The 16,986-nt window shown below is 43.2% G+C and overlaps 1 protein-coding gene and 1 long non-coding RNA gene across 2 annotated transcripts in view; one reads left to right on the top strand and one right to left on the bottom strand.

The window, feature by feature from the left end:
- The first annotated feature begins 112 nt into the window (after positions 1 to 112).
- LOC106885849 lies at positions 113 to 2,192 on the top strand. The gene is made up of 2 exons (XR_001411516.1): positions 113 to 409; positions 482 to 2,192. It is a non-coding gene; the product is annotated as an uncharacterized LOC106885849 (long non-coding RNA).
- A 409-nt stretch (positions 2,193 to 2,601) lies between these two features.
- UPF1 (UPF1 regulator of nonsense transcripts homolog (yeast)) overlaps positions 2,602 to 16,986 on the bottom strand; it is a 23,124-nt gene continuing 8,739 nt past the window's right edge. Inside the window, exons 5-25 of the mRNA XM_014938102.1 lie at positions 16,859 to 16,970; positions 16,517 to 16,697; positions 15,703 to 15,864; positions 14,901 to 14,985; positions 14,620 to 14,718; positions 14,327 to 14,435; positions 13,635 to 13,794; positions 13,394 to 13,512; positions 12,980 to 13,144; positions 12,650 to 12,764; positions 12,330 to 12,473; positions 11,479 to 11,692; positions 11,140 to 11,257; positions 9,324 to 9,480; positions 8,178 to 8,320; positions 7,343 to 7,517; positions 6,532 to 6,613; positions 5,752 to 5,913; positions 5,391 to 5,608; positions 4,818 to 4,940; positions 2,602 to 4,694 (exon numbers count right to left, since the gene is read on the bottom strand). Of these exons, the coding sequence (XP_014793588.1) occupies positions 4,821 to 4,940; positions 5,391 to 5,608; positions 5,752 to 5,913; positions 6,532 to 6,613; positions 7,343 to 7,517; positions 8,178 to 8,320; positions 9,324 to 9,480; positions 11,140 to 11,257; positions 11,479 to 11,692; positions 12,330 to 12,473; positions 12,650 to 12,764; positions 12,980 to 13,144; positions 13,394 to 13,512; positions 13,635 to 13,794; positions 14,327 to 14,435; positions 14,620 to 14,718; positions 14,901 to 14,985; positions 15,703 to 15,864; positions 16,517 to 16,697; positions 16,859 to 16,970 (2,840 nt within the window). The 3' untranslated portion in view covers positions 2,602 to 4,694; positions 4,818 to 4,820. The remainder of the gene's footprint in view (positions 4,695 to 4,817; positions 4,941 to 5,390; positions 5,609 to 5,751; positions 5,914 to 6,531; positions 6,614 to 7,342; positions 7,518 to 8,177; positions 8,321 to 9,323; positions 9,481 to 11,139; positions 11,258 to 11,478; positions 11,693 to 12,329; positions 12,474 to 12,649; positions 12,765 to 12,979; positions 13,145 to 13,393; positions 13,513 to 13,634; positions 13,795 to 14,326; positions 14,436 to 14,619; positions 14,719 to 14,900; positions 14,986 to 15,702; positions 15,865 to 16,516; positions 16,698 to 16,858; positions 16,971 to 16,986) is intronic.

Genomic DNA, 16,986 nt, shown 5'->3' on the forward strand with positions numbered 1-16,986 from the left:
GTGGTGGTGGCCAGAAGGTACTGGGGAGGGGACACAAACAAACTGGGGGCCTTGGGGTATTTGCTGGTGGAGAGATGCTTTTTTTGGCGGAGTCAGTGACACCTTGAAAAAAAAAGACATTATTTTTGGTGAGATGGTGCTTGGTGGTTCCTCGCTGCTGGGAGGAGGTGACGGGGGGGTCTCTGGTGTCACAGCTCCATGACTGAACCCCTTCCCATGGTGGCAGCGGGGCCTGGAGGAGCTCGAGGAGGGGGGGGGTCTCAGGGCTGAGATGGTTTTTATGGTGGGGTTAGTGGTGGTGGCCAGAAGGGACTGGGGAGGGGGCACAAACAAACTGGGGGCCTTGGGGTATTTGCTGGTGGAGAGATGCTTTTTTTGGCGGAGTCAGTGACACCTCGTTCCCTCCCAGGTGGTATTTAATTAACCTCATTTGCAAATGGACGAGCCGGGGGGGGGGGGGGGGGTGCTTGTTCCCTCCCAGGAGGTATTTAATTGACCTCATTTGCAAATGGATGAGCCAGGGGGGTGTCCCCTGCTCCCCGGTGGCAGCAGCAGGACCAGCCTGACCCAGGGCAGGAGCCAGAGGGCGGCCGAGCATCAGGCACCGGCAGCGTGACAGCCCTGGCACGTCAAGCACCACATGCATTTTTATTTTTTTTTTAGGGTTATTTTTGGTTTATTTGTGGTTTTTTGGGTTTTTTTTGGTTGGCTGTGGGCCCCAGCCCATTGCAGCAGCAGGGGCCGAGCTCTGACCGAGGCTGTTTGATACAGGAGCAGAAAAGGAATCTGTTAGACTTGAATTTTTTGTTGTTTTTTTTTTCTTTTTAAAATGTGAACCTGACACAGTAGCATAGATTATTTTTGCGGGGTGTTCTTGTTTGTTTTTTTTTTGGTTGCTGTTTTTGTACTGACATCGTGTTGTCTTCAAGGTCTGATGAAGTATTTCCCAGGCTGAGCTGGACCTTTTCCCTCTGGGGAAGCACTAAAGGTTTAACCACTGCAGAGCAAACTGTGCCCTGTGTGTCCCCCCCGGGGCAGGGCTTTCCCTGACACCCCCCAGCCCCGTCCCTGGAGCCCAATTTTGGGGTAACTCCAGCGCTTTAACCTTGTTGTGCACTAATATTTTCACATCCCAGGGTGGTTCTTGAAGTCCAGGGCAGCCCCGTTGTGCTCCAGCAGAGGAGCAGGAGCTCTGCTGGAACCAAGTTCAAGCACCCAAATGTTTTAAGGGTTCACTAGAGGAAGCAGGAGCCATTTCTTTCAAATTTAAGATGGGCAGCATTAAAACCTTTGAAGTATTAGTGGTTTTGTACCCCTGCTGGTACGTTGACCATGGAGTGGGCAGGGCTGACTGCTCACCTGGATCTCCTCCCCCATGGAGGGGGACTGTCCCCCTCCCTCACCCCACAAGGAAAGAGGGGGTGACAGCCCTGGAGGAGCTGAACCACTCCTGGGGCAGCCCCAAACCCCAGCCAGGTCCTGCTTTTACCTGTTTTGAGGGTAAATGACATTTTCCACATCCAAGAAGGAGGAAGATGATCTTCCAGGAGGGACCGGTCGCCTCTAGGATCAGCTCCCCCAGGGCTCAGAATAGTCCCCCTTTCCCCTCCTGTAGCTCAAAGGGAAGGGCATTTAACAGATTTGTTAAATTCATTCGCTTACCCCCATACGCTATGCACCCCCCCCAACACTTTTGTACTAGTCTGTGTTTAAAAAAAGTAATAAACTTGGAAGTTTATACAATCAGACTAAGTTTTAATGAACGTTGCCTGGTTTCGTCATTGAAAGTGAGGGGCCACCTTGAATGCAAGAGCTGTTTATTAATTATTTTTTTTTTTTTATTGATGACAAACAAGTTTAAAACAAACAGACAAAAAAAAAAAAAGAAGAAATCAGAAAAAAAAAAAAGAGTTAACACCGTGCTAGCACTGATGTCTGGATTTATAAAACTCAGAGTTTAACTGCTACAAAGGAAAAAACCAGCACGAAGCAGAGGCAAGCATTCCCAGCCGTGAACTAAAGGGGGCAAGGGGAGAGGAGGGGGGTTACTGGATGGATTTGCATCGCACAGAGGGGTTACAGCTTCAACCTATGGGGAAAAGTCTATGCAACTACGCAGCCTACGGAAGGAAAACAAAATTAAAAAGCCCTTCGGCAATGTTAATAAATAAAACAGTCCATCTTACAAGGAAGGAAGGTGGCCCGTGTCTCCATTCTTTCACATTTTAGAAGTCTAAACTCTGGAGGCTTTTTTTTTTTTTTCTCTTTTGTAAGAAAAGAATGGTTTAGTTTTGGTTATTTTTTTTTTCGAGGGGGGTTACTGGATGGATTTGCATCGCACAGAGGGGTTACAGCTTCAACCTATGGGGAAAAGTCTATGCAACTACGCAGCCTACGGAAGGAAAACAAAATTAAAAAGCCCTTCGGCAATGTTAATAAATAAAACAGTCCATCTTACAAGGAAGGAAGGTGGCCCGTGTCTCCATTCTTTCACATTTTAGAAGTCTAAACTCTGGAGGCTTTTTTTTTTTTTTCTCTTTTGTAAGAAAAGAATGGTTTAGTTTTGGTTATTTTTTTTTTCATTTCTGGAAAGTTTCTTGGTTTGGGTTTTTTTGTTGGTTTTGGGTGTTTTTTTTTTTTTTAATTTTTCTTTTTGCAGTTGTCGAACTAAAGGTTCTTCAACACCTGGTTCCATCTTTGTGTGCTCACTCCCGGGGAGCGACACCAGGTCTGGGCTGGGGGAGAGACACTCCAGAAAAAACTACAGCAAATACAGGTTATGAAAGCGGGTCAACAATCTACAGAAAGGACAGTCATGAAAGGGCTTTTTCCCCCCCAGTTACAAAAAAACGTGGGGTTGGTTTGCTTGTTTGCTTTTAAATGTCATTTAAGTACATTCATATGAGAGGTATTCTGAGTTCCCCCCCCAAAAAAAAGACTAGAAACACTTGGAGCCCTTTTGAGTATAAAGCTAACTTAATTCCAACTTTAAAAACGCCGAGGTTAGTGAATCACACTCTACTGAGCTTTGCCAATTAGGAGGTAGAGGTCCAGCTAATTTAGGGATCTGATAAAAATGGGATTCTGTAGGAATTTGAAATTCTCTGCGCCGTTTCTAAAAAGGTTTAGACAGAAATAAAATGCTCCCAGTGTTCCCATATGACTTAAGACATGGGTACAACTTAGAAATTGGATGGCTTCTCTTAACGTGCTGTTCTCAGGACTTGCAGCTCTCTCTCGAGCCAGCACGGATGGCACAGCCCCCTCCACTCCCTGAAAAAAAATGGGCTCCGGGTTTGGTTTGCAACACCTGAAATCTTTCAGCATCTGCATTAATCACCGAAGAAGCCACACAAAAGCCTAACCCATTATCTCTAATTATACCCAGCCATCAGAGGCCACCTTCCAACAACTGCCTGCTTTTGTCCCAATTATTTTTTTATTTTTTTTTTCCAACCTGCTTCGGTAACATTGTAGAGTCTTTACTTCAAAACCAATATAATCCCCAGGTTCCACTACTTCTTCCCCAAGATCTGCGGGAGGGAGTAAAGCAGGCCCCGTTGGCAGCTCTTCCTCCAGGGCCGAAGGGCTCAGGAACCCATCCCCTTTTTTCAAGCGCAAAGTTCATCTTACAGAAAGGCTTGGTTTTTTTTTTTTTTTGTGGTTTTTTTTTTGGTTTTTTTTTTTTTGTTTTCACAGAGTAGAGTCCAGACAGTAGCCAATTAAAGCATACAGAAAACACTTTGAAACCCTCCTCCTGCTCGAGCGCGCAGGCTCCTCTCACTCTAACTGCTATCCAATGTAGGAAGAAGAGGCTGATTGCTGCAACTTTTAATCACACTGAAAGTTCTCAAGGTTGGTGCTCTAATTTAGTTTTTTTTTTGTTTATAAACTTTTTTGTAAGCTTCTCAGAACAAGGATCTCCCAGGTCCACCACTAAGAATTCAGAGACAAACTTCTAAAAATTCAGTGCTCCTTGGAAAGAATCTCTTAAAAAAAACCACCTTGTCACGAAAGACCCGTTCAGAATGTGGGCGACACGATGACACTAGGATTTCAGAGCCAGTGTTGGACAACAAAACCTGCATCTCAGAGTTGAGCATCAGCTACGTCCCGCTGGATTTCTGCTTGGCTGGCTGTCACTTGGGAACTTCTCCCTCTCCCTCCCTCTCTCTCAGATACTCTGCTTCTAAAAATGTAAACAGTTACTGCTAAAATATAGTACCCCTTTAAAACGAGAACAACTCTGAGATGAGGGTTTTCCTCTCCCCCATCTGCTCTGAAAAGTAATGCCCTGCTCGCAAAGAGAAGTATGGAATGAAGTGAAACCTGCTTTAAGGCCCTTCTCTCGAGCGTTGTTGGACTGGGGGAGCAGGGACTGGGCTGACCACTCATTTTCAGGGGGAGTTGCTTTCCCAGTGAGGCGCCAGCCAGTCCGTCGGTGCTCTCTCTCCTCTCCGGTCAGTCTCCTTGTCTCAGTGAGCTAGCAGTGGGCTCTCTCGCGCGCTCCTTTCTCTCTCTCTCTCTCTCTTCTCCTCTCCGTTGGTTGGTTTCTTTCTCCTGTTGCTCTCACACAGTGGTGCTTCAGTTTTAGCAGTGGAAAACAGGTATCCATTTTATTTTATTTTTTTTATTACCCAGAATAAAATGCTGATGAACTAAGCTCCACACAAGCTTAGCTCTTCTTCCTCAACCTGAGGGCGAGAAAGCAAAACAGCAGCATTAGGGATGTGGCTCTTAAGACAAATAATGTGTTTGTGAACTTAAAAAAAAACCAAGAGAATAAGAAGCAGAGGGGTGACCCCCTGGTGCCTTACACTCTAATACTGTGACAGTCCCGTCACTCCACCATGTTGATATGCACGTTCACCCTGGTAAGTAGAGTCCTGTGACAGCGCCACGTCAATCTGAGATTTAAACTCATCACCAAGGTAACTGTCCTGGAAACGAAAGTGTGTGTCAGGCCTGGGGCTGCTCACCAAGCCCAAGCACTCCCTTACACAGAGGAACACCCGGCAGAGAGGGTAGAGACAAAATCCCAGGGGTTTTGTTTTGCTGGGGGATTCGAGTTTTTTTAAAAAAATCTACTGGTTTTGCTGCAGAATTTCCACAAATCCCAAGGTTTTTGGAATAGCTGGCTGTTGAACAGGCAAGCAGTTCCGAGTTACAGCTCCAGCTGAAGTCTATACACACACAGCATTTCACTTTTGTGCCCAAGTGCACTTAGAAACTCAGCCAAGTGGAGGAATACGAAATGCTGTGGCTGAGTCATTGAAAAATGGTTTTAGTTTCCATTTCCCTCAGTACTAGGCAACAAGGATGTGCACGCACACAGGTCACCATCATAAAACCCCGGAAAGAGCGTGGACTGTACAGGGAGTTGTGCTCACCTGGGATAGTTCTGGCTGGGAGAGCCCAGGCTGACTCATCTGCGATGGCTGACTCATGGAGATATACCCCTGGGTCAGGGGACCCTGGGAGAAGGGCTGGGACACCACGTCTTGGCTCGCTTGGCTGTTGGGAAGGTTTGACTGACTCGTTCCAGGAATCCCAAAACGGTTTTTCTGGCGCCCACCACGACCAGTCTTGCCTTTGGGCGCCCCACGTCCTGGAAAAGCGTTTATCCCAACCAACAGTGAGAAGTCTTACACACACAAACGTGTAAGAATTAACTGTTTCTATCAAGACTTGACCATTCTCCCACTTCAGACCTAAAAATGGGGTTTTTTTGGTCCCATTTCACCCCTGTACCTGCAGCTGGTCCGTTAGCCTGGCCAAAGTATCCCGGTGGTGGCATGGGTGGCATCACGAGGTTGAAGGGGATAGGAATGTTCATGGCGGTGACGTGGCTGGGGCCAGCACTGATCATCCCAATCTGGTCGTGAGTCTGGAAGTACATGTTGGACGGGCGCCCTGGGGAGGGGAGGGAAAGCCACGGGGACTTCAGACACAGCAAATATTTAAAAATCAACTCACTTTCCTGCTTTTGACAGTAACGAGAGGACTTGTGAGCAGGGCAAGTCAGATAGGACCAGCTTGGAACCACCAATATTTCTATTTCACTGTTCATTCCACGTTTGAAAGTTTCCAAGACCCATCTAGCACACGTTCATCCCCACTGTTGTTCTTCTACGCAAATATTTAAGAATCAACTCACTTTCCCGCTTTTGACAATAACGAGAGGACTTGTGAGCAGGGCAAGTCAGCTTGGAACCACCAATATTTCTATTTCACTGTTCATTCCACGTTTGAAAGTTTCCAAGACCCATCTAACACATGTTCATCCCCACAGTTGTTCTTCTACAGCACCTTCTAAGATTATTGAAACACACCCCCCCCCCCTCTCATTTTTCTCTTGCTCCAAGTTGGGGCTTCTATAGACAGAGCAAAATCCAGGCACATCACAAACAGTCTCAGTTCTTAAATGCTGTATTTTTCAGCAGTGGCTCTTCAAACATTTAAAAGTGTGAAGTCTGTAAGGCACTATACCCAAAAATCTATAGGGGTATTAATTTTGGTAGCTTCCCTTACCTTGACTGCTCCGGTCGTAGACAGATCCTGGAATTATAGCCTCACGCGCGTCGTACATGGCAGTGGTCATGAAACGGGCACCCTGGAAGCATCAGAGGAGTTAGACAAAGCCTTTGCACAGAAAACATTGCACTGCAACTTCAACACAAGTTATTTTGGGTAAGAATCCAGTAAAACTCCACAGATAACACACGCTTTGCAAGTGCTAAGGAAACTCAACTCACTCTAATACACAGAACACAACCAATTATTTCAACTACACCACGATAACAAGAAAAAAGAAAGGCTGCCTGCAGAATCCTTATCTCAAAGTATGAAACATTTAATGACTTTTCAGACTATTTTGAGGTTCTGATGATAGTTCTTCCCTTGCTCCATTCCCACCACCGTCCTGCGATGGCTGACAAGCTTCCCCCTTCCCCTTCAACAACTACTTATGTTAAGGGACTAAGTGTGATCCTCAACCTGCATTATTTAAAATACAATGCTATTAGGTACACATGCCTAATGAGCTTGCTGTTTCTACACAAACAGTTACTTCAGGTTTCATTCACCTCAGAAGTTAACCCTCATAAATAAAGACCCCAAAAAAAAAGCACCAAAAGGGCTTTTTTGCAAATGTTTGACTTGGAAACAGCTGAAGAAGTGACCTACTTGCCCAACTAATGCAGAGGGATCCAACCAAAACACAGAGTTATGGGTGTGTGGGGTTACGTGGGTGACTGTTTATTCCATCCGTTTATAATTGATCAATCAAACCCTAATTGCTTCATGCCCCAAACTTCTGAGAGAGGGGAGCGGTTCGACTTACCGGGTTGATGGTATTGACAAGTTTGCGGGGTTTGCTGAACTGCATGAGGCTTTCCCGGAGGTTATTCAGTGGTCCCTCCACCAGAACCTTCTGCTCCTTGTAGTAATTCAGCAGGTGATTCCAAAGGGGTTGTTTAGACAGAGCTTTCGGGTTCCCAACAATAATTACTCCGTACCTGTACGACAGCAGACAAACTAAAATTCACTTTGACTAAAAATAAAGCCATGTTACATGCTAAATAATGTCAGAGCAGCCTCAAAGTTGATCTCTTTTGCAGTAAATCCAGGCAACGAGCAGTAGGTGCAGGAAAGACCCTGTTGCAATTGTTGTGTTTACAGCAGAGGATTTCTGTAGCCTGACAAAACACTGGAGAGGAGATTGCTGCAGCCAGTTTCTCAATAATCACCAGCTTCCTTCTGCAGCTTGGCCAAACACGTTTGGCTACTCCACCACCACACCACACCGGTTAAAGGCTTGCAGAAACCAAGGAAGCCACCATTGTACCGACTCCAGCCATTTTCAGAGAAGCAAAATGGTAAAAAAAAAAGGTTGTTGGAAGAGATAAAGAAGCTGATGAAGGGAAGAATTCTGTAACAAAAGGGGAACCACACAGCAGTTTCTACAAACTACTGATGTCAAACATTAACAATGATTAGGTTGAGATTGCTCTTGGTAAATGGTAGGGAATGTGGAAATCATTCATGGCTCCCTTAAACCAAGTGAGGAACGGGCCTGTTACCCACAAAACACAGACCTTATGTTAATCAGACTGCATCCATGCTTTAGCAGAAGGAGTTAGGTCTCTACAATAAAGATTTTCCCATTTTTACTTTACCTTGCTCTTGTAAGAGCCACATTAAGACGCCTGGGGTCATTCAGAAACCCTATTCCTTGGTGTTCGTTGGCCCTCACGCAAGAAAGGATAATAAAGTCCTTCTCCCGTCCCTGGAAGGCATCCACACTTGCAATTTCCACTTCCTGAAACAGAGGAAAACACGTAAATCACGGAAGCAAAACAGTTCTGCTACCAACAGGCATTACAAAACGCACTGGCAGTGCACTGGCAGTTCCCATCATTTAAGAAAAATGTTATTTTTGTAATGACTAACGATTTGGTAATTCCACTGGTCACTAAATCTCCCGAAAGAAGAACAGCCAGTCTCAGTTTAGGACAAATTACTTTTATGTTCACTGCTTTAGAGTTCTCGTATTTCCCCCAAAACTGGCATTTGCACTATGGAAAGCATCCCTTTTCTAGATATGCTGCCAAAAAGCCTCCCAACTATCCCAAAACTTCGTAGTAAGACAGCTCCAAATTAGCAGAGCTGCTCCCAACTACCAAGAAACCTGAATCAGAGGGACAGATCATTCCTGGCAGAAGTCAAAGTATTTCCACCAAGTTTCCCTTCAGTGAAAACACTGACCAAGTTCTCAATATTGCAAAACAGACTATATTAAACATACAACCGCCTTGTTTGTAGCAACTAATTTTAATGTTTGGTAGAGGAGTTCCACTGATGGGAGGACATATTCCCAAGCAAATAAATCGTAGGACCATCAGGATTTATGGAGCTTGGTTTCCTGCACGTCTCTTGGCTTGATGCTTTTATCTAAGACACACAAACTGACTGAAGCTTTTCCACAGCTCAAGCACTAATGACCTCTCCCTTCTGTGCCTCAACGACTCCTCAGAGGATGGACCCACTGAAACCTTCCTTTCAACACAGACCTCAACAAGGCTTTCTCCTTTATCTGGCCAACTGCTCCCCTGACACTCGCTGGTATTTGATTCCTCCTAAACTCTCCTCCCTGGTCTATTTTAACCACAATCAAGTAAAAAACACAAAAATTACTAAAGAACAAACACAGACTGACGCCTAAGAAGGCGAACTAAAAATGAACATATTGCAAAGTTTCACAATATCTGACATTTCTAGCTTCTCTGCATCCAAGTGTTCTCATCCCTGCAATGATTCTGTACCTGGTAGAGCTTTGTGTGCAGGGAACCACTGAATTGCATGTACTGGACCAGATAGGATCTTTGACCTTCATAAGGAGTAATAATGCCAATCTGATCTGGTTTGGCACCAGCTTTCAACAGCTTTGTTGTTATCTTCTCCACGTTGGCCGCTTCCGTCCTAGAGAGAGATAAAGACCTTTATCTAAGGAGAATCAAGGCACCGTTGTTATCTTCTCCACGTTGGCTGCTTCCGTCCTAGAGAGAGAAAGACCTTTATCTAAGGAGAATCAAGGCACTAGGTCTAACTTTTTGTAAGTTAATGGGGTCTGAAAAACTGAATCATGTATCCTGTGCGAGCCCTTTGTCAGTAAGGCTACTTCAAGAAAAGGATCAATTTTACCCTGTGCTACTCAAACACTGTGATTAATTTGGCTTAAGCTTTGCAGGAGCATTAATCACCATGTCACCTCTGACTTAAGCCATGCATGGATTTTCTCAGCCAGAGGAATACAGGCAAAAGCCAACAGCTCAAAAAAAAAGTCTCAGAACACCACAGAAATGACACCTCCACCTTCTCAAAACTACACAACTAGGTTTTCTGGAACAGCAAAATTCATGGTGGCCATCCTTCTGAAACAGAACTACTTAGGGGTGTTAAATATACACGTGTACTTTGAATGAGATCACTAAAAACGTTCCAGCCTGCTGTGCAAACAGATCCTTCAGTTGCTTTATCTTAAAGTTTTAAATATAGAATGATTTTAATGCCAGTCTCCCTGTCAGCCAACTATTGTGCCATTTGTTTGTGCGCAATCTGGCCTGCTGCAGTCTCACACATGCTGTTCATGAAACAGACCAAGATTAAAAATATCACAGCAGATATTTGTCAGAAGTTGGTCTGGTTTCCCTTCCAGGCACACGAACAAACGCCTATCACCAAGAGGAGCAAAGTGGTTTAAGATCGCTCTTTGAAAAACAATTGGAGTGTGCAGAAAAAAGAAAATTAAATTCCCACCTCTTTCGCATACCCACCCCAAAACCTAATATTTAGGATTCTGCTTCAGGAGGTGTTGGAATTCTGACTTCAAAATGCAACTTGATCAGCATTTCCAACTGCAAATAGTTTACTTGCTGGCCCAAGTTCAGCCCATGGATTAGGAACATTGTTGTCCCGTGCTCCCTATGCTAACAGCAAAGTAAAACATGCACCTCCACAGAACAATTCAAACCCACTTAAGGTCTCAACTGCTCCCACTGGAGATGCTTTTTTCTCTTCCTTTACTGTAAGGGGAGCCTAAGGCAAAGCAACTCCAAAATGCAGCTCAGCCTGTGCTATCCTTGATGTCAGCTTTTATTAAAAAAAGCACCTGAGCCATTTCAATCACAGGTGTTAACAGGAAAAACCATTATATTAATATAGAAGAACTACTGCAGAACATCAGAATCAACAGCACTGAAGTACTGTGTCCCAGAACACGACACATTCGAGGTCTGTGGGCTGGCTCATTTGAGGCACAGCTACCACCTGCATGGAAAGTAATTCTGATTTGAAAAGACAAGCCCTTCTTCAGCTGTTACACCTTTATTCACACAGCAAGGGACCACAACTCGGGCTGAATACACAATACTATGGATTTTGCTGCAGGGATTCTGAAGGATAGAGAAATGCTTCAATATTCGGTCTGTCCTGGGAATGTATGGCAATGTAGTGTGACTGTCTCCAAGGCACATCACAGGATTATTAACAGATTCATTTAACAGTCTCTGTTCCATTTGAAATACACTGGGATAAAGTATTTTTAAGTGAGTTGTTCTATCAGTGTTCAATTTTGTTTACCTGTTCAAGTAAGAAGTGCCCGAGCTGGCAATTTCCTCCTGTCCTTGTGTAACGTAGAAAAACATGGGCTTATCTGGCTGTGGCCACTGGAAATCAAACCCTTTTTTCACACGATCCGCTGAAGAGCACAAAAATAGCAAGTAAAAAAAGTCAGCACCACTTTACTTGCTAGAACACTCACTTTGATATCAAAGCAACTTAAAGACTCAAAACTTTAAGTGCGGTGGTAATTCTTTTTTTAAGTGAATGCATTAACCAACTCATCGAGATTAAAGAATCCTTTCTTTGAGCCTTAATGAATGGAAAAGGAAGCCATTTGTGGGAGTGCTCCTCACTCACCTGCAGTGACTCCATTCTGGAGTGACCCCTCGTAGAAGATGTTGGACGGGAAGGCGCTGAGCGCGGGGTGCATGCGATACTGCACCTGCAGGCGGATGGGACGGATGCCCAGCACCACCAGCCTCTCAAAGAGGGACTGAGACAGACCAGCCTTGGCAGCCTTTTTACACATCACAACAGGTCCCAGCTGGCAGTGGTCACCCACAAGAATAAGCTGTGGAAAAGAGTAGAGTTTTTATTTTCTGAAACTGGCTAGAGAGAATAAGCTGTGGAAAAGACAGTTTGTAGAGTTTTTATTTTCTGAAACTGGCTAGAAACAGCAATATCCTACTATAAAATTGATTAGGAACTAATCGGTCTGACTTGGTAATAAACTTCAGATGTAATTTAAGGCTTATAGAATTGCTCTAGTGTCAACTAGCTTCTCGGCTGATCATTTTCAAATAAAAACTTACTTGGTCTCCCCGTTGTTCCAACATGGATCAACGGGCACCAGCTTGGTGACATGTTGAGACAATGATTATGCCATGGAAACAAAAAACTAACAGGCCTAACAAAATTGCTCTAGTGTCAACTAGCTTCTCAGCTGATCATTTTCAAATAAAATCTTACTTGGTCTCCCCATTGTTCCAACAGGATCAACATGTTTAGGCAATGATTATTCCATGGAAACAAAAAACTAACAGGCCTAACACAAAATAAAGTCAGTTAGATCTGCAGTACAGGAACATCTTCCACGAAAGGAAAGGGTTTTTCTTTATCCCTTTGTGCCTACACTATGAACATTACTGCTTGATGCTACTTCCTCTGTTTATAAGCTCAATTTTTTACTGAAATGCAGTGTCTCCTACCTGTTTTGCTCCCAGGACAACTGGCACCATGCACTCTGGCTCAGTGGCCTGTGTGCTTTCGTCGATCAGAATGGAACGGAACTGCATTTTGGCAAGTCTTGGATCCCCAGCTCCCACACAGGTGCAGCAGATCACGTCTGCGTTCTGAGACACAAACACAACCCCAATTAATCGACATTTCCACACAGAAGAGTATCCAATACCATTCTAGGAGTCCCCCCAGAAGTTAAATTGTACTCTGATCTCCACCAGCAAGTTGCAACTAAGCCTCAAGTGGGAGAAGGCACTAATTTAAGTTGCCAGGATCCGTGGAACCTTACCATAAGCAATTCCCGCTCCGCTGTGCGTTTCAGTGCACGGTAACGTTTCTCATCAGCAGATGACAGTTCTCCAGTTTCATCTTTAAGCTGCTGCAGTTTCTGAAGCTCTGGCATGCTGCAAAAAAAAGAGGAATTTTGCTTTACAGCCTAATTAACAACCTGATAGGATTACAGTGGAACTCATTTGTAAAACTAAACATGCATAGAGCCAAAAAGTTATCCCATCAAGCAAATACACGTTGTCACCATCTCACAGTTGATTAGTTGTGTCCACCACAACACTTAAGCTGGTTGGTTTTTTGTTCCCCTGCACCCTCAAGCACTTCTTACCTATCCATGTTTCTGATCTGATTGTGCAATGCCAAGAAGGACACAGGAGAGTCAATTGCTTCACGACTTTTAGCGCACAGACGAACCACTTTCAGTCCAGTTTGATGGATCTTCTCAGTCAACTGATCTACAGCTATATTACTGGGAGCACAGACTAACACAGGCCTGGAAAAAAATAAAGAAAACAAGTCAGTCTTAATGAACTGTAGATGTTTTTCCACTAGACTTGTAATAAGATCATGTGTTACAACATATCCCCTAAAAATTTTCTGAAATATGCACAGGTCTTCCCAGAAAGATGTACTTCTAGAGAATCTTTTTAATTCAATGACACAAATTATTTTCATTTTGAAAATCAAGTTAATTCTTTGCCCATTAATAACCTCATAAAGATTTAGAGATAATAGTTCTTACCCATTGCCCTGTCTGGCCAAATGATAGACGATTGTGGCTGATGTCACTGTTTTTCCGGTACCAGGGGGACCCTGAATAAGGCTCAGAGGACGCTGCAGGACAGTCTTCACAGCATAAACCTATAAAAAGATTTTTATTGCTATTTAGCATTCAACACACAGGATGTTAAAAAGTTGTTCAACCTCTCTTCATAAATCCTTTATCATATTCTTTGCCTGTAGTAAAAAGGAGATGAGGTTACCTGAGAATGGTTGAGATCAGGAAGTCCTTGTGCTGTAAAGCGCTTTGGCAACTGGCATTTAATAATTACATCTTCTACCTCATGACCTAACAGTTTGTGATAGATGTACCCAGACACTGAAGTCTCATCCACAGCAAATGTTTTTAAAGCACTCTGCATCCTGAAATGAGGGAAGGACAGGAAAAGAAGTACATCAGTATGACCTCAAATGTAACTATCCCCAAGTGTTCTTGTAACACAGGTTAATCAGACATCAAAATTCATCAGATTCAAAATTTTGGAGGGTCAATTGAAATCAGAGAGCACCTCCAGGCGGAGCAGCTTCAGGAAGCTGAACTACAAAACAGTTTTCTTCTTCCATTCCAAGTATTACTAAACAGAAGGTAAACTTCCCCCTGTTGGTTTACACATTATCTTAATGGATTTGTGACAAATCTTAAGCATTCCTCCAAAGTGAGAAAAATTGATAGTTTGATGGCATTTAAATTAATTCAATTTCTACTAAGTTAAGCCTCTCCGAGGCAGCCATCGTGTTCATAGCCTTGATACATTTGACATCCTCAGATTTCCGATCGCTGGTGTTGTGAAACACCACATCTTTTCTTGTCCAACAATTCCCATCGAAGGTAAAGGGAAGTCTACAGACCAGCTGCACCCCTTATTTGCCAAGTTTTGAAGTGCTTTCTCAATACCTGTCAAATGAAGTAGACTTCCACACAAAATCCACTTGGAAGTTGTGAGTAACTTCCACGGGCGCTCCAACGCTGCTCCTCAGCTCGATGGCTATCTCATCACCATAATCTGTAGAACCTCGTTAAGTAGTAATCTATAGTAAAAATTTGAATTTTATTTTCCCCGATTTTTTTTTTTAGCAGACCCCCCACAAATTAGAATGATCTCAAAATTACTTTTGTAGAAATTCACAGATTTCTCAGACTTCAGCCTTTAATTAAGCCTTCCCAAAGGCTCACTAAGTAAAGGATACTATCAGGAACTTTGATAACGTGACCAATTCCTTTCCATAGAGGGGCCAGGTCTCCTTTGTACCTCAAGCAGATCTCATCTCCTTGCATAAGACGCATATCTACAAAGGGAGGGAAAAAATGCTCTCAGAATATTCACCAATGAACATCTCCCAACACAAAAAACTCATGGTACTCTCATATATCCCAGGATCATCACAGCTCTTAACACACTGATGTTATTCACCAGGCATTAAAGAAAAAAACCAAAGCCAGAGAAAACATACAATCAAGCTGTCCCTACCTGAATCGGTCTTTGGCAAAGTGAAATAAGCAATTCTTTTCTTGTTCAAGCCCAGGTCCCATCTGACTGTGATGTTGTCTTGGGTCTAATGGTAAAGAAGAGACATCTATTAGGTTCTTAAAGAGCTCTTTGCCAACTACCACAGTCCCCACTGTCCTATACTTCAAAATCAGAGAAATACAAAGCCTACTGGCCTAGTGTCACAGTATAGACAAATATCTGTATTTATTCTTATGGACTGAGTCCACACCATCTGCAGAACATAATTCTGTTCTACAAGAGTTACTTAGCTCATGAGAAACAAAGTCCTAATCACCACCTGTGCTATTCTCTCCCCCCACCTTTAGAACATTCACTAAGTGCTGATGTGACCTCATATAACTCAATATGACTGGAAACTCCAACTGACAAAGGAAACTGCAAGTTATGAGGATAACATAGAAGGTGGCCAAGCTGCACAGTTCCACAATAGAATCTGGTTCTTGGAAAGATAAACTTAAAGGTGGCCAAGTTGCACAGTTCCATAATAGAATCTGGTTCTTGGAAAGATAAACTTTGAATGCACAGAAGAGGGAAGTGTTTCAAGTTCTTTTTTTACAACCTCAGTTCAGGTATTTTTGTTTTCTCTCCCTGTTATCACACATCACCACTAGTACTGCAATTACTGTGATGTAACACTACTGTAATGAAGACATTTATTTCACTTGAGCCTTCTTTCTGTGCTGTTAACAGTGACCGTGTGTTTGATACCAGAGAACTGGTCAGAAGGCCCCTCAAACAGGCACATTTTCAAGCATGTTACCTGAGACTCCTTGAGTTTCTTGTCATAGTCAGCCTCAAGCTTGACCAGAGGGCCAAATATGTTCTGGTATTGATAAGCATCTTCATATCTCAGCAGGACATGCTGCGGTTCTTCATCAACACCAGGCTTTTCTAAATCCTCAAGGGTTGCAGATGGATTTTCCTAGAATTTAAAGCACAAACATTTTGTTCTGAAATTCTAAGCATAAACAACTGACAATCTCTCACCATGCAAGAGGATTAATGTGTTTTAATACTACAGAAAGTTATCTCAAGGTATAACCAGTTAAACCTACACCAAGACATTATGTCTTGCTCACACCCAGTCCACTTTGTTATACGTTAAAGGATATAAAGAAAAACATCTCAAAAAGCAGTAACTGAATACCATCGCATCCAGTCCGGTTTGTTATACATTAAAGGATATACAGAAAAACATCTCAAAAAGCAGTAACTGAATACCAGGCGTGGACTAAGAGTTCCCTACTCAGCCAGTCATCACATAAACCAGATACGAGTGAAAGACTTGATATAGGGAAGAAAAGTTGTTGGTTTTCTTCCAGATTGCTGGACAGTGCAGCTCAAACAGAGCTAGAGAACCCAAGGATGAAACCTTCCTACTTTGATAGATGATCTTCTGAATCCTTCAATCAATTCCCAGTTGCATTATTTGTCAAACCTGCTGCATTTAAACCTCATGAGATTAAAGTATATTCCCTGACTTAGAGTTGCTAAGACAATTTTGTCCTTCTCCTTCACAAAACCACAAAATTAGCACTTGCTAAAATATCCAATATTTGAAAAGCAGCACATACCTTCCAAAGTTCTTCCAGTTTGTTGATCTGTTGAGCTGTAATCTGACGTGCTCTCAACTGTTCCTGCTCAGATGGAATCTTTACCAGCCACGAAAGGAAACAGCGATCTTGGATAAGAGGCTGCCACTGTGAACTGTCCCAATTAATATCCTTTAAACTGCTCTGACTGGCACATGGCTGCCTGCACAACCAAAATATTGAAAAAAATTATTAAATTACACAAGTGTAAGCAAAGGTAAGTGTAAGAAAAACGGTGGAAAATTAAGAGTATAAAGTGTATTTTTGGTACAAAATGAAAGCAATAGAGTCAATATAATCACACCAATAAAGGCATTCTCTCACCTGCACAGCAGAACCACCACGGAGTCTGCCTTAGCTGGAATAAAGCCAAGGAGAAACACATTACGACATCCACAGTTATAACATTCCAAGACAGTCTCTCCTAGAGGTCCATCTTTATGGAGAGTCAC

Source organism: Calidris pugnax, unplaced genomic scaffold (assembly GCF_001431845.1).
Source record: "Calidris pugnax isolate Ruff unplaced genomic scaffold, ASM143184v1 scaffold46, whole genome shotgun sequence".
Classification (NCBI taxonomy): Eukaryota; Metazoa; Chordata; class Aves; order Charadriiformes; family Scolopacidae; genus Calidris; species Calidris pugnax.